This window comes from Scophthalmus maximus, chromosome 17, assembly GCF_022379125.1.
Source record: "Scophthalmus maximus strain ysfricsl-2021 chromosome 17, ASM2237912v1, whole genome shotgun sequence".
NCBI classification, from domain to species: Eukaryota; Metazoa; Chordata; class Actinopteri; order Pleuronectiformes; family Scophthalmidae; genus Scophthalmus; species Scophthalmus maximus.
The window spans coordinates 18,012,501-18,037,500 of record NC_061531.1 but is presented as its reverse complement, the minus strand read 5'-3'; the positions used below and the strand labels follow the sequence as shown (position 1 = coordinate 18,037,500).

At 47.2% G+C, this 25,000-nt stretch overlaps 1 protein-coding gene across 4 annotated transcripts in view; it reads left to right on the top strand.

Moving 5' to 3' along the window:
• asic2 (acid-sensing (proton-gated) ion channel 2) overlaps window positions 1-25,000 on the top strand; it is a 228,478-nt gene that overhangs the window by 145,574 nt on the left and 57,904 nt on the right. Inside the window, exon 1 of one of the 4 annotated variants that reach the window (XM_035614324.2) lies at window positions 537-2,388. The exons of 2 other annotated variants lie outside the window; for them this stretch is intronic. In XM_035614324.2, coding sequence (XP_035470217.1) covers window positions 1,696-2,388 — 693 coding nt within the window. In that variant the 5' untranslated portion in view covers window positions 537-1,695. Of the gene's footprint in view, window positions 1-536; window positions 2,389-25,000 lie in introns of those variants that run through there. One more of the 4 variants, XM_035614323.2, reaches the window with a different exon arrangement.

Here is a 25,000-nt window from a genome sequence, read left to right as displayed (position 1 = left end):
CACACGCACACGCACACGCACACACACACATTCTCATACATGCACCCAGTAGTTTGTCATTGCACAGTAGCCGTGTGGCTCGGCAGCAAACAGCGGCGGCAGACAAACAAGGGGAGGGGAGGGGGGCAAAGGACGGCCCAGAGAGAGAGAGAGAGAGAGAGAGAGAGAGAGACAGGCGCTCTCATCAGTGTCGGGCTCGCCGGCTGCGTGGACAGAGCTCTGGCGCAGGAGGAGAAGAAGAAGAGGTGCAACCGGAGGACAAGCTGCCTGGAAGAAAAGAAGAGCGAGACGCGAGAAACCAAGAGAGAAGGAGGGGGGACAAAACGGAGAGAGGGACCACTGAGGGCGGGGGGAGAGAGAGAAGTCATTCGGAGCGGCGAGAGGGAGAAAGCTGGAGGAAACTGACAAGGACACAGAGGGAGGAGAGCGCACGGAGAAGCCCATCCTGACGGAGCAGGGAAGCGAGGGGGGGGGGGTCGCGTGCACAAAGTGGAAAAAGAAGACGAGAAGGGGGGAGGAAGAAGAGAGGGGAGTCTGACAGGAGGTCGAGCTTACCAAGCCTGACTGGCACAAAAGCGAAGAGGAGGAGGAGGAGGAGGAGGAGGAGCGTGAGGGCAAGTTGATGGATTTGATTTGGGGAGAGTATTTTTAGAAGGAGGACTGGAGACGAGAGAGAGAAATGTTGAAATCAGAAATCGCGTGTTTGAGTGGAGGAGAGAAGAACTAGAGAGGAAGAAGAAGAAGAGAGCATAATGTAGAAAAAGGGGGAGAGATGCTGAGATCAGATAGTGACAGAACAGATTACCCCCGCTCTGGTTTCCCGCAGGAAAACTGCTGCGAGTGTGTGTGTGTCCGCGTGTGTGTCCGCGTGTGTGTGTGTGTGTGTGTGTCCGCGTGTGTGTGTGTGTGCCGTGATGCTGGAAAGCAGGTCCGCTACAAGATGAAGCCACCACACGATTGATTCCCTGCCGGACCCCCTGACATCCAGGTGGGGGGGGGGGAGACCAGGAGCAGACCAGTCACATCCCGACGAAGTCGAGGCATCAAAAGTGCGAGACCGCAAAGTGGGACAAAAAAAAACAACTAGCGGTCGAGCAGCGGAGACTTTTTGCCATTTCAGTTTTAAAGCTGAGAAGGAACTGATTGACGCCAACGGACACGTCTAACTCGGGAGAAGAGAAGCCACAGCGCAGGAACAAGGCGAGCCCTCTACTGCAGCACACCAACAAGTCCCCTCCGCTGTCGTCTCATTATTTTAATTACTTCCCTCTCTTCCATTTGTGTGGAGGTTGTTTTTTCTTTCTTTCGTCCTCTCTGCTTAGCCCTTTGGTATTTTGTATTCTACCCTCCTCTCCCCCACCCTCCTCCTCTTGCCTCTGCTCGCTCTGTCTCATCCTCTCGTGTTCACTGTCACACTAACTGCGGTGGACGTTGGAGTCACCCGTGTAGAAGCCGCCTTCCTCGGAGCACATTTGCCCAGCTGATTTATTGGATTGTTGGATGATTGAGACCAACAAGTAGCAGATAGTGGGAGCTCCTGCTCCACCAGGAGAGGAGGACTTCGAAACGCACAGGTTTCCTTGAGGGCCCTTCTCGGTGTGCAGTGACCGCTGAGGCCGCATGGGTCCTTCATATTCGTGAGGCCAAACAGACGTCCTGGTGCGGATTACAGTAGTGGATCTATCCTGGAGCTACATGTGGGCCACAGCCCCGGAGGCCTTGTTGGGAAATGAAGCCTTTCCCGCGGCTGTAGGAGCGCTGTGGGCAGCCATGGCCCTGGAGGGGCGCTGTCTCCGGCGGGGGTCCCCAGCCATGCTCAGAAAGAGCTGTCAGCGGCATCCGACGAGGCCAGCTCTGGCCCGGGTCACTTCCACTCTGCTGTCAAGGACACGCCTGCACGGCCTGAGGCATGTCTGTTTCCCTGGCGGCTCGGTGGGCCGCAGGGCCTTCTGGCTGCTGGCCCTCTGCACCTCCCTGGGGCTGCTTTTATCCTGGTCCTCCAACCGCCTCCTTCACTGGCTCTCCTTCCCCACACACACACGGGTCCACACCGAGTGGGCCAAGGAGCTGGCCTTCCCCACGGTCACGATCTGCAACAACAACCCCATCCGCCTCTACAAGCTCACCAAGAGCGACCTGTACTTCGCCGGCCACTGGCTGGGCCTGCTGCTGGCCAACCGGACGGTGAGGCCCATGGTCCTGGACTTGCTGCAGGAGGACCGCCGGGCCTGGTTCAGGAAGCTGTCGGACTTCAGGCTCTTTCTGCCGCCCAGAAACTTTGAGGGCACCAACCTGGAGTTTATGGACCGACTGAGCCACCAGCTGGATGACATGCTCCTGTCGTGCAAGTACAGAGGAGAGCCCTGCGGAGCTCACAACTTCTCCTCTGTAAGTCCAACTTCCTCATGCAAACACTTCATTATCTTCTATGTGGTCTCTCTCCTTTGCCTTACCTAAGTTATAAGGCTGTAAAACATGGTGTGCAGGCTGCCGTCGCCTCCTGTTACAGCTGACCGTTAAGCTTCCTTGACGATAACACAACAAGATGAGAAAAGCTGTTACAGCACAGAGCAATTATAAAAAAAACACCACCACCGGGGTTCTGTAAAACGCATGCTTGTGTATCAAAGATAACACGGGCACAAAGCTTTCGCTGACTTAAAACCCGCTTTGGAATATGGTGTGAACATTATTCATGGTCATATAATGAGTTGAATGAAATGGGCAACATATGAGCTTTTGTGGCAAAGCATAACAACCAATCCCTCCATATCAGAGAGTTTCTTTCCCAGCACTGTGCAACCCCCCCACGGGAGGAGTTCACCGCCTCTGCTGCGTCTGATCGCTCTCGTATCTGTCCTTCTTATTTTCTGTGTGGGCGGTTGTGGGTTTGGGGATTTGTGTGCCCACTCTCCCTTGTGCAATCCCCCCGGCATGCCGGAACCGTGGCAGATGTTTTCTCCACGCTGAGCTGCACAAGCTCAAACTGTCTTTTGGACTTGTTTTCTTTTTTGGGGGGCCATTCCATTTGTGTTCTTTTCTGGCCTCATAGTCAGAGACCGACTGAAGGGAAAATGAGGAATGGCAGGTGAATACAGCACCAGCACCGCACCCGGAGGGTTAGTGTGTCACTCTTCTTTGCTGGGAGGAGGTAGCTCAGCGTCTATACGTTCTGTAGAGTACGCACTCTACAAATCGCGTGGAGCACGTGGGGATAATTGGTGCCAGCGTGGTCAAAACAAATTCATGGTATAGTCGCCTCAGGTACAATCTCTAATCTCTAATCTAGACAGAAAGACCTTGTTCCTTCTTTGTTGAAACATCATGTCAGGTTTAATGGGAAAGTTGGAAACGTATGAGTATGCTGCTTTGTTTTCGTCATTATCGACAGGACCTTTTTTTATGTCTGAGATAATGCATTCAAGATAAGATGGACCTTTATTCGTCCCACAACCGGGAAGGGGTCGAATTGCTTTCATAATGAGTGCTACCAATGTTAAGTGGATGGACTGCATCCATATAGATCTGTGTCTATATAGATCTGCTCTAGCCTTATCGACCACTGGACGAGCCGTCAGAGGCAATTTAGGGTTCAGTGTCTTGAAACTTCGGCATGTGGACCAGGGGGAGGCGCGGATCGAACCGCCGGCCTTCTGGTTGGTGGACAACCGTCTGTACCTCCTGCGGCTAAGTGTTGTGAAGAGAGATTTGACTGTAGTAGCGTTTTCTGAATGATTTTCCGGGATTTGATGTGTCTGAACGTTGTGTGAACCTGGATTGAGCTGCTGCTGATGATGGAGGCACTGTACCAGTGAAGCCAAAGAGGGGGTGAGGGGGAAGGTTGGGTAGCCTGCAACGTCCCTGCTGCGAATACACTCGCAAGGGCAGTCTCAACCTCTCTGAGACCTGGGCTGCTCATAAATGTGCTTCAGTATCAAGGAGATGTGTGCGTTGGATGGTTGTCAGCCTCACTGTGCAGATCAAACCCCACATTGATGTCCCAGTCCTGCCTTCCTTCTCATCTTCTTCTAACCCATAGGGGGGGGGGGGGGGGGGGGGGCTCATGCAGTTAACAGGCCCTCGGTGGTTTTGGTAATTTTATTATCCTGCTGCTGCTGCTGCAAGTCAGCAAAGACTCCCGGAGGCCTATTCATTATCACGGTATTAAGAGTCCTGTCACTCTCTGAAAGACCGAAAAGGGGAGGCAAGAACCAGATCAAAAGGGAACACATGCTTATAGACGTGTTGCAATACTTGTGTACAAAATTTGAATGAGCGCATGCCAAGTGAGAAAGCCACTTTCAATTGAGGCTGCGTCTTACGGGCTTCAGGAGTATAGAGGAAGCTTTGAACTGCCGAGCTACCGAGTGGTTCGAGGTAAGAGGAAGAAAGAGCCTCAGCTAGAGGTTGAATGTGAGGGATGGAATAGAGAGGAGGCATCTGGTTGGGAATACAAATGGGGCCCCATAATTCTGGCCAAGTGCCTGCAGCAGCGGGATTTCATATGCTGAATCCACTGTATCATAGTGAATTGGAACGCAGCGGAGGGACGGGCTAATCAATAAATCTATTAGGTTTGCGATGTAGTTTATGGTGGTCTATTCTGCTCCCCGCGTCTCCAGCGCAGATACACTCATCAGCCGTCCCACGGCGGCGTCCAACTGAACGGTATGCGATATGGGGGATGACGGAGCTGTAGAGCTGCATCAAGGGTCAAGGGACACCTTTAAGTTATACCTTATCGAACCGAGGCGAGCGGAGCCTCCTCCTCCTGTGTGTGCGGAGCAGATACACATCGCCACCTCCCTTTCCAGAGCTCCACCGAGGACTCGATAACCGCGCCGGCAATGAGAAATTAAAAAGTGTTGCGCAGAGTTGAAGAGTAGCACCGGTATCACAGTCTAGGCTGCAGGATGAAGAAGAAAAGAAAAAAAAAGAAAGAAGAGGAAAAGGTTGAAACCTCTTTGGCGCCGTAATGGATCAACTGTATCTCCAGAGAAACCTCATCAGTGTAGAGCGGGCGCAGCGATGCACGGCGCTCAGGTGTTTCGGCTTGATCGGGTTGTTTTCAAATTGTGAATCATGAGCGGACAATACTCTGTCAAATGTAGTGTTATTAATGTTTGGGCTTTTTATGGTTAATTCATTTTTTTTGTATTCTTTTTTTACTTCAACAATGAATCAAATGAATACTTGAGTGTGAAGGGGATCTCATGTGGTGATAAATCTACAAAGAATAATCATTTGATGGCTCAGTTCTATAAATCATTTTAGTTTCTTTTAGTCCCCAGCGATTTAGTTTTGGTTCATTCTCACCAACCACAAAGCTTTTAAACCTTCACTGCAGCAGCATTGAGAAACAAAGCAGATGGATATTATATTGAATATTGGACTTCAAAATACGAGTCCGATTGATTTCTAACGTTGCTGTGTGTCTGCTGGATGAGTGAATATGTTCTATGGGGATCAAGTTCATCGTTAACCTAAAAAAAAAATTATAGGATTATATCAACAGAACGAAATTTAACCGAAAGGTTCATTAAATGCAAAGTAAACTCGTGTTGCCCGCAGGGAAGGGGTGCGGATTAAGAAACAAATCCTCTGTTCGGCTGTTGAATTTACACTCACCAAACCTCTTGTGATGTTGATCTGTAATTATTCAAGCCACTGTTTCACTTCAGCCTCATCTACATTCCTCATTCCCGTGTTTCATCCGTGCTCTGATTTGCTCTTCGCATGACGAATTTGACAGCATTCAGTTTAAACTGGGGGTTAACGGGAGAATCAGTCAATCAGAATTCAAACAGCACCGTTTGAAGGTGATTGACAAAACACAGAGAATCAAAGACTCCGACGTGGAGACTCATGCAACCAAGATAATAAAAGATATGTTAAAAAAAAACTAAAAAAAAACGACACAAAAAATTGCAGAGAGTAGAGACGCAGACATATTACCGGAGGACCATTGAGCGTCTGCTGTCTGAGAGGTTTGCTCTGCAATTCAACTCTGTTGTTGTTCGATCAATTTTTTATTTCAAACTCTCCGCTCTAGAGTTTGCGCATGTGGAATTCTTCTCGGAGCTGAAACGGGGAGACAAAGTAACACGACAGATTGTTTTTCCCCCCTGTTCCGTTCAGTAAGCTGACGCACACGTGGACTCATGTCACTTTACACACCAACCCCAAAAACACGACGAGGGGCCCGACTGAGGGTTCATTTGCCCGAGGTCCGCGCGAAAATCCCGGCCAATCAACGCCGAGCCCTGCAGGCGCCGCTGCGCTGAGCTTTAATCACATCCGGCTAATAACGCAGCTCTCTTTGTCTTTGACCTTTTTCCGGCAGAAATTCTGTAAAGCAAGACCATAATCTATTGATCCGGCTCGAAATAACCAAGGAAGGCCAGTCAGATGGAGGCTGCAGTAATCTCATTAACGCAGGTGGCCCCCGTGTTTACCGCCCAGCATCTCCAAGTCAATTTCCCCTCTTCACAACTAACGGCTCGATTTGTTTCACGAGCCGCAAACTTCCAGCTTATATTTAAAACAACAACAACAGCAACGACACAACGGCAACGTGTCTCGCTGTGCCACGGACGGCGGACGCAGCCGATATCCAATAGCTGCGTGACAGCGAGCCCGTAGGCCGGAGCAAATGTAACGTCCTGAATGCAGATGACAAGATTATACATGGTTAGTATTCACAAGGTCACGTCGATGCATAAACCACACGACTTGTAAAAGGTTAGTGTTTGAAATGGAAAGCTAATGGATGCTGTTCTCTTCCATGCATCCCATTAGAGCCGGTGGCTCCAGCCGATCTCCTGGCGGAACACGCATAAGTTACAGCCGATGAGCTTCGCACGCGCTCTTATTGTTTGCAATGCAGTGAATTAAAAGCAGCGTGTGTTGTCGTCAATGCGAGAGGGAAAGTGGGGGCGGGTGTTTGAAGAGTGTGTGAACGTCGGGGCCTGTTTGACCCACCCAGTCGCACGATTCCCTCTCTTCTCTCTCAGCTCATCACCCTCACAAACACACAAACACGCCTCTGCGTCTTAGATATGCATACTAATACGCCCGTTTCAAATCTATATTCCCTCTCCGGACCTTTGAGCGGCAAACACCCGCCTACGGTCAGAAGAAACAAGAAACAGAGGAAATGCTACGAGCAATGAAAACAAGGATTATCTCCGAAGTTGCATCAACAGTTCTCTGAGACGATGTCAATAAAAAAAAACTCCCAACATTATGAACACGAAGGTAAAATTCATCACGCAACGGTTGTATTAGTTTACAGCTTGCTGTCAGATAATGACAATATGTGTTGAGAGTCGTCTGCCACCGACACTGTAAAACCTCACAATGATGTGACCGTATTAACTCATGAACTCAGCGTGCTCAGATAAGTTGTTTTTAAGAGTGTCATTACAGAGTGAGTCGTGTGAGGATTTCAATGCTGTGCATTGACAATTCAGCACCAGATCCGTAAAATGTTGGTTTAATAGCGTTGAAAGCCGGTCTGGAGTGAGTCATCCTTCGTCTGTTGGGTTTCAGGCAGAGAAACTGTAGCAAGCAAATAATGAATATGACTTGGAAACAGTCATAAAACATCTAGTTAGAATTATTACACGGACACAGCATCAGATCTTAAAGTGAAGGAAATTACCTCTCCAAACTTTAGACACATACTAACTCTATGTGTATTTCGATCCATGCGTCTCAGATGAGTCACGCTGCCATTTCCTGAACAGAACTGAATCAAACCGTGACAAGGGAACGGTAGGTTTTTCTGTTCAACAGCAATGATTCACTTCTCCAGAAGGTGTGACGGACACTGACGCTCGTGTGAGGGCAGCTCCAACAGTACAGCAACTTGTAAATGATCCGTCAGATCCGGGGAGTTCATGACACCACGTGTGAAAACTGTACGAGGAACCTGACTAACACCTCTCGTCAACATTATTAAACTGGTGTCGGCTGAATATCTTAAGTCCGTCTAGTTCTCTTCACCCTACACTCACTTTTGTCTTTAAACAACCAGAACTTCGCAGCCAAACTACAATAACGACTGTAACTCATTGCTTTCATCTACAGTACCTGAAATGCATCCGTCTCTTTCACCTCACACAGTATCGCTGCCTCTTGTTTGTCCCTCCCTCTCCCTCCCAGTTTGAAAACTCCTTAAAACATTAGGACGACCAATAAAATGAACCAACAGCCAATAAACTGCATCAGGTGCAGCTCCAGTAACACCAAAAAGATCCTAATCAGATCGACTTAAAGGGGTTTCTTTGATAAGACAGTTGTCGTTTAGACGGAGTTAAATACTTAGAGAGACGTTTAAGACGTTGGAGCAGCTGTGCCAATTTGGAGATCCCGCCTCACCATGTCCCTTAAGCCTGGAATCGTCCTCTGCTTCACTTTGTCAGCGTGACATTTGGCAGAGATCATGTTCAGATGTTTCGCTGTGGATGGATGAAGTTTTGTGCATTTCTGAATTATTACAATGGAAATATTCCCTCTTTTTTTGTAGGCGAACCTGAAATTTTCAATCAGTAAATGAAGATGATACACAACATTGATGATACACATCTTCATTTACTCTGTACCGGTAACATCTATACTGTTTTTTACATATATATATATACATATATATATATATTATTCTTATATACTTTGTAGTTAGATATAGCCTATTTATTTTGAGCGGGTTGAGCAGGGACATGAGAAAGGGGCCTAGAGAATAATAACTGTTCGTGGACAGACAGTGAACGTCAACACCTCAATGACATAATGTGTCTGGATGACCATTAATAGCCTGTGGGTGTGAGAAGCACTGCGCCGCCACATAAACAACCGGGGACCAGGCTGGCGACGGGACTCCATCTCCGGCCGGCGCAGCACTGACACTTATATGAGATTCCCAGCATGTGACACACGCCGCTCTGCTCGTATGCATGTGTGCCTTAATATGTGACAGGGCAGCACACACACACACACACACACACACGTTCAGACCGACGTGATCTCACCATGGTAGTCGACACCTTTTCACTTCATTGCACTAAATCTAAATCTGCGGTCTTGTATATAAGCTCGGTTGCAAAAGTATTTACGAGGCACATATACAGACATTTAATGGGCATTGGCAAAAGTTATATTCCTTTTTTTTTTCTTTTCTTCTAATTTACACATTGGAAACTGGCCAAAAACATTCTTTCCAATCCGTCACCCCCCACACACCACGTCTCCACCTCGTCCTCATGCTGCGGAGATGAGCTCGTTGGGGCGTTGCAGTGCCCTGCAGCTAGAAGAGCTCCGATGGTCATGTGACCATCTTGCTCTTGGACCTTTCCAGGGCGGCTGCCCTCTCTGGGTGAGGTTGTGTGGTAGTGGTGGTGTTGTGTGTAGGCGGAGGTCCGCAGCGATGAGCCGAGCTTGGAGGGAGATCAGGTCAAACTGCAGCTCGGCATCTGGAGCCGCAACTTCCCGGGCTCTGGGCAACAACAGCAACGAAAGACGCAGATTGGTGTCACCCATTGTGTTGAATCAGTTCACCTAGCTGCGCATCCTCCTCATCACACTATGGTCCCCAATATGCATTACAGCTGCGATCGGGTTTGATCAAAGGCAGGTGGATCTTCACGGAGCTGGTGTCAGCCACCTCAGCTGCGTGCAGCAGAACGGAAAAGCAGCTATTTCATTTTATTCTTTCTTTTGTTCTTCATCCGATTCTTGCATGAGATGCTTCTGCTATACCCAGGAAAATGTGCCTGCCGGCAGAATATTTTATGCCTTATCTGTCCAAAGCAGATAGCGGTGCCTTAACACAACGGCAAGTTTTGTTTTCCAAACTCCACATTCGAAAAAGGGGCGTCTCGGTGCAAGATGAGAGAGAAGACCGCAGTCATAACCGACCGGTACCGTTCGATTGGCTGCTGCCATTGTGCCTTTCAGCAAGCACTCAATCCCCCGGCTGAGGCTGCTGTTCCCGCTGGACGTCGCTCAGGCGTGTGAGCTCCAGCAGGTGAGCAGGTTCCCCCCCTGGCGTCTTCACGCCGAACACCAAGCAAATCATCATCGTCAAGTTACTTGCGCGAGTTTGACCCGCAGGATCATCGCACAGATATTCGCCGCAGATGTCTGTGACACCCAGAGGCTCTCAACGCTAGTGGACTCGCCTGTTTACTCACTACTCCGTTCAGGGTTTTGTCACGAGTCTACGCAAGATGTCCCCAACGGGACATTTTCAAAAACAGATGATGAAGTACTGAGAGCTGCTGTGTCCCACTTTGTTCGGAATTCAAAGGCGTACTAAGTTGTCATGGGTTCTCTGACCCGTCCCGACCTGAGAAGACGACGGATGGCAAACACACGCCGGGATCCTTTCTCCGTCACCTCTCACACGATGTTAGAGGATCAGATAACGGAAACCGTGTCATTGTTGAACCGGACCGGAAACAGTTGAGCAGGACCAAGTGGAACCGGGACATGGTTGTGCAAGTAGCCCATTGGCTTGCGTCACACCGTGTCTTTGCGTTTGCTCACATCCTGCAATTTGCGTCGCCCTGACTTTGCCTGTTGCTGCAGATCAGACGAACCGGTCCACATCCGGGCCGACGGGTGAAGCGCAGCAGAGGCAAAATGTGAACAGGATTAGAAAACATCACGTACTGTAGGTGTTTGTTCTCGCTCGAAACTCGTGGGACTTTACTCTGAGGGAGGAATCCACCTCCCGACAGTCTGTTTATAGCTTGTGCATCTTCGATGGAAGCCGGTTCTACTGATTCTGTACACACGGCACACACACTTCCACATTTCTCACCGACTTCACTTTTCTGCTCTGACTCCAGGACCCAGAGTGCGTTCCCCGTGACCTTTCCTGACCCGTTGTGTTGAACTGGATGTTATTGATGTCGGACTTAATCCATATTTCATCACTTTCTTCCCCCTCGTGTCAGCGGCGAAGTATTGAATTCACCTTGTCCTCTGGATCCGTCAGCCGCAGCAGCCTGAGCAATGAAAGTATAATACAGTGTTGTGAAGTGTGGCGTAGCTGCGAGTGTGTATTTGTTCGTCTCTCGCACCATTAGATTAGAGTCACATATGAAGCGGAAAACAATTCCCCTTTTCGCTTCATCGTTTGGGGATTTCAGAGAACCCAAAATATTCTATCCCTCACTGCGGGACTGAGAGGAGTCCGTCTTGTCACCGGACGAGGAGGAGTAGGAGGCAGCGGAGGTTTTCTACGTTGAACAGGAGCGGAAACATCATGAATCGTGGCTGTGTTGTTTGTGTTCCTCTCTGTCGGATGGTTTGTTTGTCGGTTAGTTCGTCGGCAGGATTACACAAAAACCACTGAACGGATTCCCACAATACTTGGAGAAAAGAATTGGGACACATGCCAAGGAAGAGCCCTTTGAATTTGTGTTGTGGATCCGGGCAGCATTGTGAGAAGGGATGTGTTCCAATTGCCCAGGGAATGATACATTCAGTAGATCTAGATGAAAAAAAATCGCAGGAGTTTATGGGACTGATATCGATGTCCGTCCCCTAAACGTAGGATTTGATGCAGCTTGATTGAAAATAAGGGGCTATTGGACCTTGGTGGAGGTACAGTACAGTACAGTATGCACTCTACTGATTAGGTCCTTGTCAGTATGTGTGTATTGATACTGCAGTCGTTTCACTGTGTGCCTGTGCAGAAATGAAACGTTGTTGTTGTCTTCTCAGCGGCGGAATTAGGCCGGAGGCCAACTGAGCTGCGCCCCGTGTCCTTCAACATGATATCATCAATCCTAATGTCACAGTAATTCTCTGGACAGAGATAGTTGATGCGGTGTCTACGTCCACTGGTACAGATTATCAGACGTCATCAGAAGCCTCAAGTGCCTCTTGTTCTTGAAAAACACCATTTTACATTCAGTCAAATCGTTGGACTCTGTTTTCAGTTTTCATTTCTGACTTGGCTGACATTTCACGTGTATCTACAAAGCTGTGTTGCCTTTGGTGAACTCGACAGATTAAGTCAAGGTAAGTCCCCCGACCTCCGGCCTGCTTCTCCACGCCTCGTCTTCCCCTCAGCACTAACTTAACCCCTGGTGGGAGTGAAACACAGCAGCTCGCCGGATTTAGCCCGAACGATATTGAGGAGAGAGAAAACCTCTTTGAGATCTTGACGCGCCATCAATAATTGAACGCGCTGAACATCTCCGCGTTGTTTGTGCCTCTCCCTCAGACGTGAATAGCTTCATGAATAATTGAAAAACAAGGAGAAAACTTGTGGCAATTCAACCCATCCAGTTGACGGCGCGCCTCAATTCAGCTTCGCCTTCTCGCCCATTTGCCGTCGTTTATATAAATATGTGAACAATCTTCCATTGTTTGCTTCTACAGTGGGCGGCCGATTAAATATTCAGTGGATTTCACCATTAATGCCACACAGACTTAATTACTGAGAAACTGCTTTGTAGGACTACAACTACACGTCTTATTTTGCAGCGGCATTGTTAGAGAAAAGTCTATTAGGTGAAGTCTCACAAACATTCAGACAATCGGACGAATCCCAATTCTCCTTCCATCACTTTCTAGACTCCTCTTTCTGGGGAACAGCATGAAGTTGAATGCAGCCGCAGTATTAGTTAACATAGAGAGTTTACTTTCCCTCAAGGTCTCATTAGGAAGAAAGACGTCGACGGTCAGACGAGCACACTACCAGCATACAAATACAGACGTATATTATAAAGTCAGATAAACAACAATCAGGCCACATGAAGAAATTCTTACAGCCAATCACAAGAGTCGTAAAATCATTGGATGGTTAAATTTTAATGGGCAGTCACAGATTTGACCCGAATGATTCCCCTTACAAGTTAAGACATGATTACATTCCCAACTATGTCCTACGTGGTTAAAACGACCACAGTTTCTTAAATCCGTGCCGCTGCCGGTGACAGGATCTACGCCACAAATACTTTTCTCCACCTCAGATCATCTCCGGCCTTTATTTGCTTAAGCAAATCCATAGAAATACACAAACTTGACGGACGTTACCGGATCCACCACAGACCTCCAGCGGCCATGTTCATTACCACCTGTAGAGGTGTGCGGTCTTTAAAATGACCATATGCGCCGTAATACACTGCCTCTACAAATGACCTCTAAGGTCCTTCTCAGTTGAAGGACAGGCTCCTCAATGTGATTTGATGATCGGGATATGAGGAACTGTAGCTTGAGGGAATCTGTTTAATACGTCTCTCAATACTTGATGACTCTCCCACCAATGTCTGTGCCAATCACACTGAGGATGTAAATATTTGAAAACCAGCTCACATATTAACGTCTATGGCTTCTGTTGAAAGAGAAAAGACTCGGCAGCAGGATGATGTGCGTGGGCCGGTCTCAAAATAAACTACAGGCTGTGTGAGTTCGTTTTAATGATGTCAGCCAGTGGCTCATCAATGTGCTTTGAATGCTTTGGGGTTTTTCAGTTATCTCTATGTTATGGCCCAAAACGTCAGATACGTCCGCAGCACTTCCTGGTTCGAATCTGTTGCTCGCAGGATTTTGTCTTTTCATGCGATTTACTGATAATGGATGTTTTGTCCGAACCGGGTACTAATACGCTGCTCCCTCAGCCCGGCAATTAGAAAGCTTGTCCATTTCCAACCACGGGCGGAGGGGCGGTTTTTCCGAGAAAGCCCACTTTAGCAGTGCAGCACATTACATATGCCGCCACGCCGCCCCTGTCACTGAATAAGACCCAGACTCTCTCCTGTCCTCCGCTCAGTGTTCCTAAAAAAAGCTTTGGATTCAAATGAGTTAAATGCAAAAAAAAAAAGAAATTGCAAGATGGATGGAGACGTGAGGAGGGGCAACGGAGGCGCACAGTGGCCCACCGGCCCCTAGAAGCTCATCAGCATTGTGCTCCACGTCCTCCTGGCATCGTGGGCACAGGTGGCACCGGCTCATTACTCAAACCCCCACGGCCGGTCTTTCATTACCGTGTGTGTGTGTGTGTGTGTGTGTGTGTGTGTGTGTGTGTGTGCGTGTGCCCATTAGCCCCTGCTGCACCCTGCAGTGATTGTGTGGGTCAGGACATGTGTGGGAGTCCGCAACAAAGAGAACGAAGAAAATCTCAACAAGTTTAAAGAACGAGGGGAAAAAAAGCAGTTGTTCACAGTTTATGGAGGTTTTTTTCTTCACAGAATGGAAAAAAAAATGCTCTTTCTCTCTTTGTAAACAGAGAAACGAATAAATGCCACGTGTGTTGTGCGACCCAGCAGCTCACATAGTTCACTGTATGCAGACAAATGCAAATAAAGACGGATGCGGCGTAGAAGAACAAACTAACGGCGACATAGTAGCTCGCCACGCTGGCAGACACCAGAGTCACACTCTGCGAGATGAGAGTGTTGGAGCAGGTCTCACTCGTGTGACACGGTCAGGCCCGTTGTCAGTTATGAATACATTTGTGCAGCCCATACAGAGCACAGGTGCGTGCACGCAACGCCGAGCGCCGAGACGGATCTGAGCATCCAGCGGATTCACAGGTGGAGGCAGCGCGTTGTCATGACAACGTACCTGCGCTTGTCAGAGAGTAATCGTTCTCCGCTGCGTTGTGCGAGCGTGCTCCACATCCTCACATCACTCATGGCGACGTGCTCCTCACACAAACTATCCTCTGCTGTCGTTACTGTCCTCGACAGATGGCATCCATTGCATTGAATTTCTTTGGGAAAAGCATTAAATCTCGATCAGCAGCAGAACCAAACGATACCAAGGCTTCTGAGCGAAGGGCTGATAACACTCGACCAAAGGCTGGTGGGCACATCAGCTTCAAAAAAAAAAACGAACTGACAGGCGGCTGATCAGAAGTAAGTTTTTGTTTTTGTCGTTTTTGGTAAAAGAGCGTCCGGGGAATAAACATGAAGAATTGATTGAGCCTGTCAACATGGCAACAGACCAGAGCTGATCCAAAAACATCCAATTTTATTTTCTCACTCTTTGGAAGCGGGTCGGAAAAAGTGGGTTCACAAACTGTACACTTCATTAATCTCTGAATCAAATCCAGGCCAAGAAAAACACATCTACAGTACATCGCCCTGATGAAACTGAATATTGACCATTAAATATATTAAATGAAAAGGCGACAGAAAAAGGTCGGGAACCCCTTTTTATCCTTTCAATGTGTTTGGCAACGGTTTCATGTTGTTTGCTTTTGTCGCAGAAGAAATTGCTTAAATGAGTAATGTGTTTTGAGTTTCTGAGTAGAAGTTTGTTTGTTATTGTAGATTATGTTGCTGGCTGGATCAAATCTTCCTGTTATTTGAAGAAGTGCCTGGAATACTGTACCAGTACCCGACGGTAGGCTACCTTTATTCAGTACCGTGCTCCCCCTGTAGGGGCATCCTCTGCTGTTCATGTCGTTGTCAATCTTTACTTGTGTGCTTGCACAGTGCAAACTGAAATATTTCAAAGTAAACAGTATGTCGTTCACGTACTATTGCTGTCGTAAAGAACAAAACAAATCTCACGTACTGTTTTAGCGTACTGGCTAGCACGTTGGTATGGTTTATTCTTGTTCTCTCTGACTTACATTTTCTAAGAACCCTGCGGTGATTGGTAATTGCAACCGCGCCTTATGGGTCTCATAGCTGGAGGGTGGTGTGCACCGAAACCCCCTCCCTTCTCTCAGCGTTTCAATCCCTCGTCCTCGACGCCCCCTCGCGCCCCCCGAGGCGTCGTAAGGCCTGGCCTTCCTTTTGAAGGACAGGCGCTTGTGGCCCCCGAGGGAAGTCCTTTGGACAGAGGTCGGTGGAAGGACAAAGCCCCGGAGTCATCCCTTTTTTAACGCTTCAACCGAACGCAATAAGGGCCGTATGGAGCAGGATGCCCCGGAGCGCGACACCAGGAGAGGGTGCTCTGACGTGGTTTGTCCTGGGAGGGAGGTCACGGGGCGGACAACAACCTCTCCCAAGGCTTCTCTGGAATCAGTGATGACCAGAGGAAAGATTCACGTTTTCAAAGTCAAGCGTGCAAAATGAAGGCGAGTAATGGTGCCGCAGGTTGTTCGGGCCTGAGCACTTCTCTTCGTGCGAACGGCCATTTTTTTTTCTCCCCCAGCTTATTCTCTCCAAATATGATTCTGCACGTCATCATCATCGTCCTCCTCGCCAAGGAGTGGATTGGATTATAAAGCCCTTGACTTCCTGCACACGGCTCCAGGTTTGACTTGAATCAGCGTGGGAGGACGTCAGAGGCTATGGAGGCACAGCAGTGTCATAAAAAAATTTTTTTTAAATTTTAATATCATTGTTTTCATTTGTCGACATATTTATTTGTTGATTTATGTCTGTATATTTTTAGATTACTCTATTTTTCTTTTTTAAATTATTATTCTTTAAATTATGTCCCTGTAGGACCAAAACTAAAACAGTATGGAAAATGATAAGGGAAATAAAAAAATAAAATTAATACAAATAAAATTAGTAACTCATGCAAAAGAAAATATTTTATCGTTTTGTTTCTATTCATCTTTTATTTTTATTTCTAGTATATGAACGTGAATATGAATGTAAATGCTTGTCATCATTCTTTTGTATTTTGGTATTGCTCTTTATATTTCCACATTGATTCATCCTCATTCATTTATTCATATCATTCTTTTGGTTATTGTTTATAATGTCATCGCTATGACACCATATCATAACGCCCCCTTCCCTCTCGTTTGTCCTCCCTCCGTCCCCGGTCGAAGGATTAAAAGGTCGTCTGCGTATGAATTCTGGAGCCGAGCAGATAAAACACGGTGATTACACACTGGCTTGATTTCACACCTCCTTTAGCAGACGACAGCTGAGAGCAGCTTTGACATTTCTTCATTTGCGGCGGCCCTGATTGCGTTGTACACTGATTATGCAGCGAGAGCTGATACTGTCCGATGATGTAACAAAAGTTAATTTGACGAAAGACTTTTATTTATGTTTTGGGGGGAGTCGAAAACTCTGTTGCCCACGCTTGTTTCTCAGCTAGAAGAAGAGAACAGTGATGAAAACTTTTTTCCAAACAGAATGTTTTTATCAAAATATGCAACTTTGGGTTTTTTTCCCCTTATTTGAGTTGAATTAATCTCAAAATGACATCACATTTATGGATTATTTCCACCTTTCAAATCTTTGAGCTGAAATTTCACACCATGAAATAGCTTTTTTGTTATAAAATCATTTTGAAATTCATCTTCTCAAAATTTCTGATGCCAAATTTCCACCAAAAGCCAAGAGGAGAATACTAATTATGAATGAAAAGGAGGCCTGGTTATAATTCCGCCCATGCAGGTTATTGTCTGCGTATTGCAGCGGAGCACTAATCTACTTCTGTTGTGTGTGTGTGTATATTCATCGGCAGCTAACAAATTAAATTCTGATCCAATTTCTGCCTCATTGTAGCGCCGGTGACACGGGCCGTATTAAAAGTTATTTTCTCTCTCCGATAATTAGCGGGGAATAAACGACACTTCCAGTAATGAAGCGGATGAAAAATACCTCAAATGAGGAAGCCATTAAAGCGGATGTCAGGAAGCCGTGCTAACCATTAGCCGCCGTCCCGTCCGTGGCAGACGCCCTGATTGAAGGTGTCGTCCGTCATATTTCAGAGGAATGAATCCCTAATTTTTCTTCCATCGGAGACGCCGACGTCGCACGCCTTTTCATTTCTGCGTTCGCATTTTCTTCCTCACCGCCGTAGTCTCCTTCCCTCCGTCTGTCAGCCGGCGTTGGCCTCACAGTGGGCCGCCGTGTTTCTGGGTTGTGGTTGTAGGACAGGTGGCATTTCATCAGTGGCGTCCAAACGCCACAGTATCCTCCGCCCCAGCCTTCTCCCCCATCGGGGCCGCGAAGCTGTGCGGCAGCTTCAACTTCCCAGCAGGCCTGTGGGATAAGTCGGCTCTCTGGACCACATCAGAGTGATCAGCTGTGAAATCCCCCCGCCCGCCCGCCTTCCCCTCCCCTCCCGTCGTGGCCGAGCTGATCCAACTTGCGTGGGTGTTGGTGGGAGGGAGATGCAGAGAGATCCGTGTGTGTGTGTGTGTGTGTGTGTGTGTGGGTGTGTGGGTGGGTGGGTGGATGGATGGATGGCCGGATGCATTCGTGTGTTTTTAATTAGTGAGAATCATCGAGGAGGTTCTGCCACAGGAAGCGGTCGGCCGCTTCACGGTCCTGTCGGTGCAGCGAGGCGGAGAGTGAAGGGGCAGAGGTCGGGGGGGGGGCGGGGGGTTCGGCACGTCTTGACTTTCACGCTGGTAGCTTTCCAGTTCACCTCTCAAAGCGGGCCTGTGAAGATCATCTGCCCTTTTAATTAACCGCAACCACGAATATTAAAGAATATTTAAACCTGTAAGGGGGAAATGAATTTAATGGATTGTAACATGAGACGATTCATACCAGTAGCCTATTAGCTTAGCTTAGCACAAAGACCCGAGGAGAACAGCTTGCCTGGCTCCGTCTGAAGACGTGCCATGTTCTCAGTTGCCAGTTTATTAGGTACATGTAGCTCAATCGAATACAGTGTAATACAGCTGTCTATGAATTTCACCATCATGAACATTACGTCAAGTTAGAAACGTTTGTTTGGTGGACGACACAGTGGTGTGCTGGCCATCACCGTCGCTTCTCAGCGGGAAGGTTCTGGGTTCGAATCCAGGTTTCGGATGAGGCGGTAAGGATGTTGGATGGATGGAAGACTCAGGTGGCTGAGCTTGAAAAAACTCTGCAGTAGCCGTTGTGTGACAGATGAAGTATTTAACTTTTCATGTTTAGGTAACAGCGTGGTTTATATAGATTTTATCATTTGTCAAAAGCACGTTTGTCTCTCAAAGGATTCTATTTCTAGTTGTTCGCCCACATCTTGGACATTTTTGATGCAGAAATGATAAAACTCTTATCTTCTGTTTGGAACTCAAGGGCACCACAGATTCCAGTCTGTCGAATGTCATTAGACAAAGAGGACGCTGGAGAGAATTGCCAAAATATTTCATCCTCATTCATTTTAATAATGAGTTTATAAATGTGGCGGAGGGCGATCGTTGACGACGCGCTCGCTTCTTTAATGTCCACGTCTCACGACCGAGCCCGTTTATATCAGGTACTGTACTGTACCATACTGTATCATATGGTACTGTACTGTACTGTCACGCTCTGTGATGTGGCTGGAAGAGCGCCGCGCTCCAGTGGAAATGTGAAAGAATACAGAAATCCACATTCATGTGATAATGAGTTAAATGAGTTTTTCATAATTCATCCTTGCAGCGCTAAGATCGTCAACGTTTTTTTTCCAGCCACATTCAGATGGGATTTCCTCCTCTGGAGGAATTAAGCCGATATTAATAAAAAAGTCTGCTGGTCAGTCTTTTTTTTTTTTTTTTTTATCCTTTCCGCAGCGCTTAACTGTATTAATCTTCCCACACAAATTATTAATAATCCCCCACTTCCCACTACTGCTCTTCCATAATTCAAAGTGGATCTGCTTTGGAGCTTCTCTGCATTGTTCCGCGTGGCGGCGTCGGACGAGGCTCGCTGACACGAACACGTCAGTCAACTCCAACGAAAAACTGACAAAAAACAAACTGTTACGGGCGGTCGTGTCTCTGCTCGCTGAACTACTGTACATTCCTTTTTCATTATTAGAATTTATAAAACCTCACCATGAAGGTTTCAGGGTTTTCCTTTCTCACACTTTTAACAAAAGGAGCAAAGTATGTGATATGAAGTGTGATATTTGTATGATTTCTTTTCTTCAAAGCTCTTAACATGAGCGTGTGTACAGTAATGAGTTGTTAGTGACAGTGACCTCACATTTTGTTTTCTCTGGATGGTTTTTTTGGAGTTACACACATTCGAGAATAGACCAATAGAAGAAAAAAATCTCTTACTACTTTCTTAGTGTCAATTTTTTTTTATTCTATCAACAAAAGGCAAATAGTTAAGTTTGCATGGATTTTTTTGCGTTGCCTCTCCCCCTCCGAATGGAATAGAACAAGATCTCTATTGTCATTGCATTTTCAGTGTGCAGCAGTAAAAAAAAAAAAAAAAAGAAAAGTAGATAATATACAATAAGTATATAGAAATGTGCAGTAATCTGAGTAGGCAGGTGGATATACAGCAGTACAGGGTCTCATCACGGTGACTGATGTCTGGTCTGCTTGTTGCATGTTGCGCGGTCACATTGATTTTCCCACACGAGAGTAAGAGGGAGGTCGTTTTAATGCAGATTCACATCAATCAGACTTGTTTATGAATTTAATCAGGCTGAAAAATGAGACCACGGTTCTTAATGTGATTAATGCAGCTCCCCTGTGTAAGTGTGCGCACGTTCATGCGCCGCTCTGTCAATGACACGCCGGCTACGATGATGATGGGCATGAACACCCACCCCATTCACCCCCCCCCCCCCCCCCCCCTTCTGATATCAATAATTAAACATTTCATCTATCGTTATCTCCCGCCGCTGCTCCGTCCACGAGTGATGGCGCGTCGCTGACTGCAGCTTTCACTCAGATGAAGCTGTAACACATTTGATGATAATTTCACACAATTTCAAAGCGATTTTAATTAGGGGGAAAGAAATAGATTACAATAATTGCTGTGTACGTATTTGCATATCGATTATTCTCAGTGGAGACCTGTGGAGGGAGGTAATCATTTTCAGAGGGCGTTTTTAAAAAAAAAAATGTTTTATTTAAATACATATCCATTAATATAGACGAGGTGGGAAATCCGTCTCCATAACTCTCGGTGACGGCGCGCTTTCTTGTCTCGCCACTCTCATTAACAAGACACATGGAAGTCACAGCGACAGTGCGGCGAGTGGCGACACATTCATCACAGTGAACAACCGCTCGCTCCACGTTGATTACTGCCGTAACTTATATCCACTTTGTCCAGATGCGGAGCTCTAACTCATCCGCTCAAACAGACCCGACCGAAGCTGAGCCGCTCAGATAAGTCCTTTTATTAATACGCGGCGAAATAGCCGTCGTTATGTTTACCCTTTATGATCCGTTCCCAGTATGTCACCCCGCCAGGTGAAGAGTCGCCCAGCAGCAGACTACCGACTCCGAAACACACTTCTAATTATCCAAACATTAAAATTGGCACGAGCACAGCAGGAAGCGTAAATCTTGTTTAAAAGCATTAAAATTAGATGCGTAAATCTCACGAGAGATTGAAAAACATCCTTAACCGCGCGGCGCGGCCTTTCATAATCATCGTCTGTCCGAAGCGTCGTAATAACATGCGCGGCTCATCAGAACGGGCAGTTTCCCTCCCGGGACACACACACACACACACACACACACACACACACGAATAACAAACTCCCGAGGGTCCTCGCATAAACACGCATTTTGCTCTTGGCCGTTCGGCAGAGACATGATCGGAATCAAACATTTCCAATCCTTGGTTCCAGCCGACCTGAGACAAGCTCCTGGCGTGCGCCCTTGTGAGTGCGGCGGTGGAGCAGCGAGAGGCCTCTCTGAACAATCCACACTCATTAGAGGAAACGAGATTCCTCTCACGAATAAACCCAGAAGTGTCCGTGTCTCAACAACACTCGGACGCGACGGGTGCGTTGCCAATGAGCCAGTGGCTGCGTCCATACTACCGCGTGTCACGTGTCCGTTCACAGACGCTGTGCATGTGCACGCCGGCGTACACAGGAAGCAGATTGGTTATTCTGTGGTTGGTTACTATAATAAAATATCATGAAAGAGAGACAACAGTGATGAGAAGAGAGAGGAAGGATTTCCTTTCTCGGAGCGACGACAAAGTGAAACTAATACTTGGAGTAAGTGTTTTTGTCTCTGGTCGTTGAGTCCTGACTCATGAGAACCAATCAGGAAGTGAATGCGGGTGACTCATCGTTTTTTTTGCCAATCCGTACTGAAACGAGACGAGCCGTCGTCTCCAGACTTCATATGATGGATTTGATGGCCTGAAATTGACCGGAACACAGGGCCTCCGATGAAGAACCTTTTCAAACACACACACAGATTCAAGAAGTTTACCGTCATGTGCCCAGTAAATAAAAAGCATAAGTTCGCCCTGAGCAATGATATCCTGCAAGTTTCCCTTCGCACAAATAGAATCACGCAAGAAAAATATATATACTAAAACATATTTATAAGAAATGCTAATGAACAAGATTTGCTCTGTGTTAATTCCATAAGTAGCTTTATTAGACGTCGTAGCCAACACAAGTGCTGCTCTCAGACCCTCCGTACGCCGTTGCCTACCTTTACTGCAGGTTCTCTTGGAAAAAAAGGTGCAACCTATGATTTATTCCTCTGCCTCGGAGACTTTAAGTAGCTTTAGAAGTTTTCCACTTTATCTCCGCAGCGGAGGAAAATGCTTTTTGTATATCAGCGGCTCATTTTGAAAACTTCACAGCATTTTTTTTTTTTTATCACTTTAATGCCGATGTTATTTCCACTCGGCTGCCTCAAATCAGGCCATGATATTTCTGTCTTTGGCTGTCAGTATTGTTTATTATTTTCGGATTTTCTCAGATTATCTGGGAAAACCCGCCTCAAGACCTTCACACTAGAGTTACTTTGAATGTGATACTTTCATAAACCCCATTGAAGCTAAAGACCCCTTTTTTGTTTGGAGGGTTAATAAAGCTGGTACTGTATGAATGATTCTGTCTCCTGCTGCGCCCCGTCCTGCCCTGACCTGCAGTTCTTGACCTGCAGTTCTTGTCCTGACCTGCAGTTCTTGTCCTGACCTGCAGTTCCTGACCTGCAGTCCGGTCCTGACCTGCAGTTCTTGTCCTGACCTGCAGTTCCTGACCTGCAGTCCGGTCCTGACCTGCAGTTCTTGTCCTGACCTGCAGTTCTTGTCCTGCAGTTCTTGTCCTGACCTGCAGTTCTTGTCCTGCAGTTCTTGTCCTGACCTGCAGTTCTTGTCCTGACCTGCAGTCCCGTCTTGACCTGCAGTCCCGTCCTGACCTTTTGTCTCCATCACATCTGAGCTTGTATTCGCTCTGTTGCAGCCAAGCGGCAAGACAGAGCCACTGAGCCTTTTACTCTTTTAAATCCCTGCTCTCCTCCTCCTCATCCTCCTCCTCTGCTTGCATTAAAAAAACAAATAATCCTGTAAACAGTAGTTCTTGCTTTGAAAAAATAAACATTACGCTCCTGTTAGCATCTGAAATTTTTGCTCCAGGTCCTTGTCCTTGTCAAATTACATAAATTCACAAATGCCCAGATCAGAGACGGTTGCAAAAGTGCAAATAGATTTTTTTTGTTGTTGAAAAGGCCAGGAGAGGACAAGGAGGGACTGGAGAAAGGGAGTGAAAGTATGAAAATATGAAAAATGAGCCGCACACTGAACCGGCGACGGAAGGAAATCGGTTGTGACTTGTGAATTCATCGCTCGGCGGCGGCGGTGGTCTCTGAGCTCATGATGGCGTAGTTGTCGCTGCTCGCGGCTGCTGGATTCTTGGTTGGAAGTAATATTACATGAGAGTGTTATGTGTAGTTCACTGCCCACGGTGAAGCCCGTTCCAGAAACCCTCCCGAAAAAGCAATTTCCCCCGCGGCGGGTGTGTCTCCGCCCTCTCCTCCTCGGCGCCTCGGTGAGCTTTCAGTCAGTCGCAGCCCCGTCACTCAGTCTTAACATGCCAACAATACATTTGAACTATTACGTTGTTTGTTTTCATATGTTTGTTGTCACTGCCTTCATCACGACGCAGGATTCTGGGCTACAGAAGCTGCTCTGCTATGAAAACGCTCGGCATTCGTCTTTGGAGTCGGAGATGGAGATGAGCCTCAGCTGTCGGGGGGGGGGGGGCCTTAGCAACACACACACACACACACACACACACACACTCTTAGGTAGATCTGTGACGTGTGGAGGTCGGACGTCACGGAAAGAAACAGCGAGAACATGGTCGGTCTCCAGCGTGTCCGAGCTGTTGATCCATGCGGACTAACCGTACCCCATGTCAGCTGCTTCAGTGGGATCCGAGTGTAAAACCCATTTCCGTATGCACTCGACATGGCTGTAAAATGTAGACACACACACACACGCACTAGAAAATTTTAATCATGGGATGGAAATGAGACCCCCGCCCAGTCAACAAGAAGCCGTTGCTGATGAGTTTATTACTCAAGCTGCCATGTTGGGGATGATTTATCAGGGTTTTTATGTAACGGCCCCGAAACGCTGCCCAGGCTGGTTTTATAGTTTCATTCTGCACCTGCCGATTAAAGAGTGAAGAGAGCTGCTTTGTTTATGTGACATTAAAATGAGATGCCTTCTTTTCCTCTGAACGGACCCTTTTCGAGTTTTGGTTTAATCCACTAAAACGCTCACAGGGACGTGATGAAGCGCCATCAGGTCTTTTTCTACTCATGGAAACTGTTGTGAGTCCACATTTAGCAGCAAAGTCAGTCATCTCATCTTATTTCATTTATTTGAGCATTTTTAATGCCTAACCTAACGAGTCAACAGACAAGTTCAGTGCCCCCTAGTGGCTGATGCTGCAGTTGCAAGACGCCGGTACTTTTCCTCCGAGCTCCCTGGGAAGTTGTCAACCCACTTTGGAGATAACGGAGGAGGAGAAAGAAGTTTGTTCACTGACGCTCCGTCTTCGTTTTCTGGCTCATAGCGTCAACATCACAATTGAAGTTAAACGTCCGGGAGTATGAATAAAAGTCGGCTGGTTGTGCGACTTACTGATCCAGTAGAAGGAAAACAAACTGTACGCTCGAAGTCCCGGAGCTTCTCTCCAAAAACAAAGTCATATAATGTATAGTGGGAATCAGCGCTGGCGTTACCAGGCTAGTCTATCTCCCCTCCCGTGTCCGAGTGGAGGACCAGCTCAACAGCGTCACGGAGCCTTTTCAAATGTGCAACAATAATGGGGACGTACAGCTTAAATCACAGTTGGCTGCTGACAGTAATGTGGACTTGGGGGGAAAGGAAGAAAAAAAACTGTGAAGTTGGCA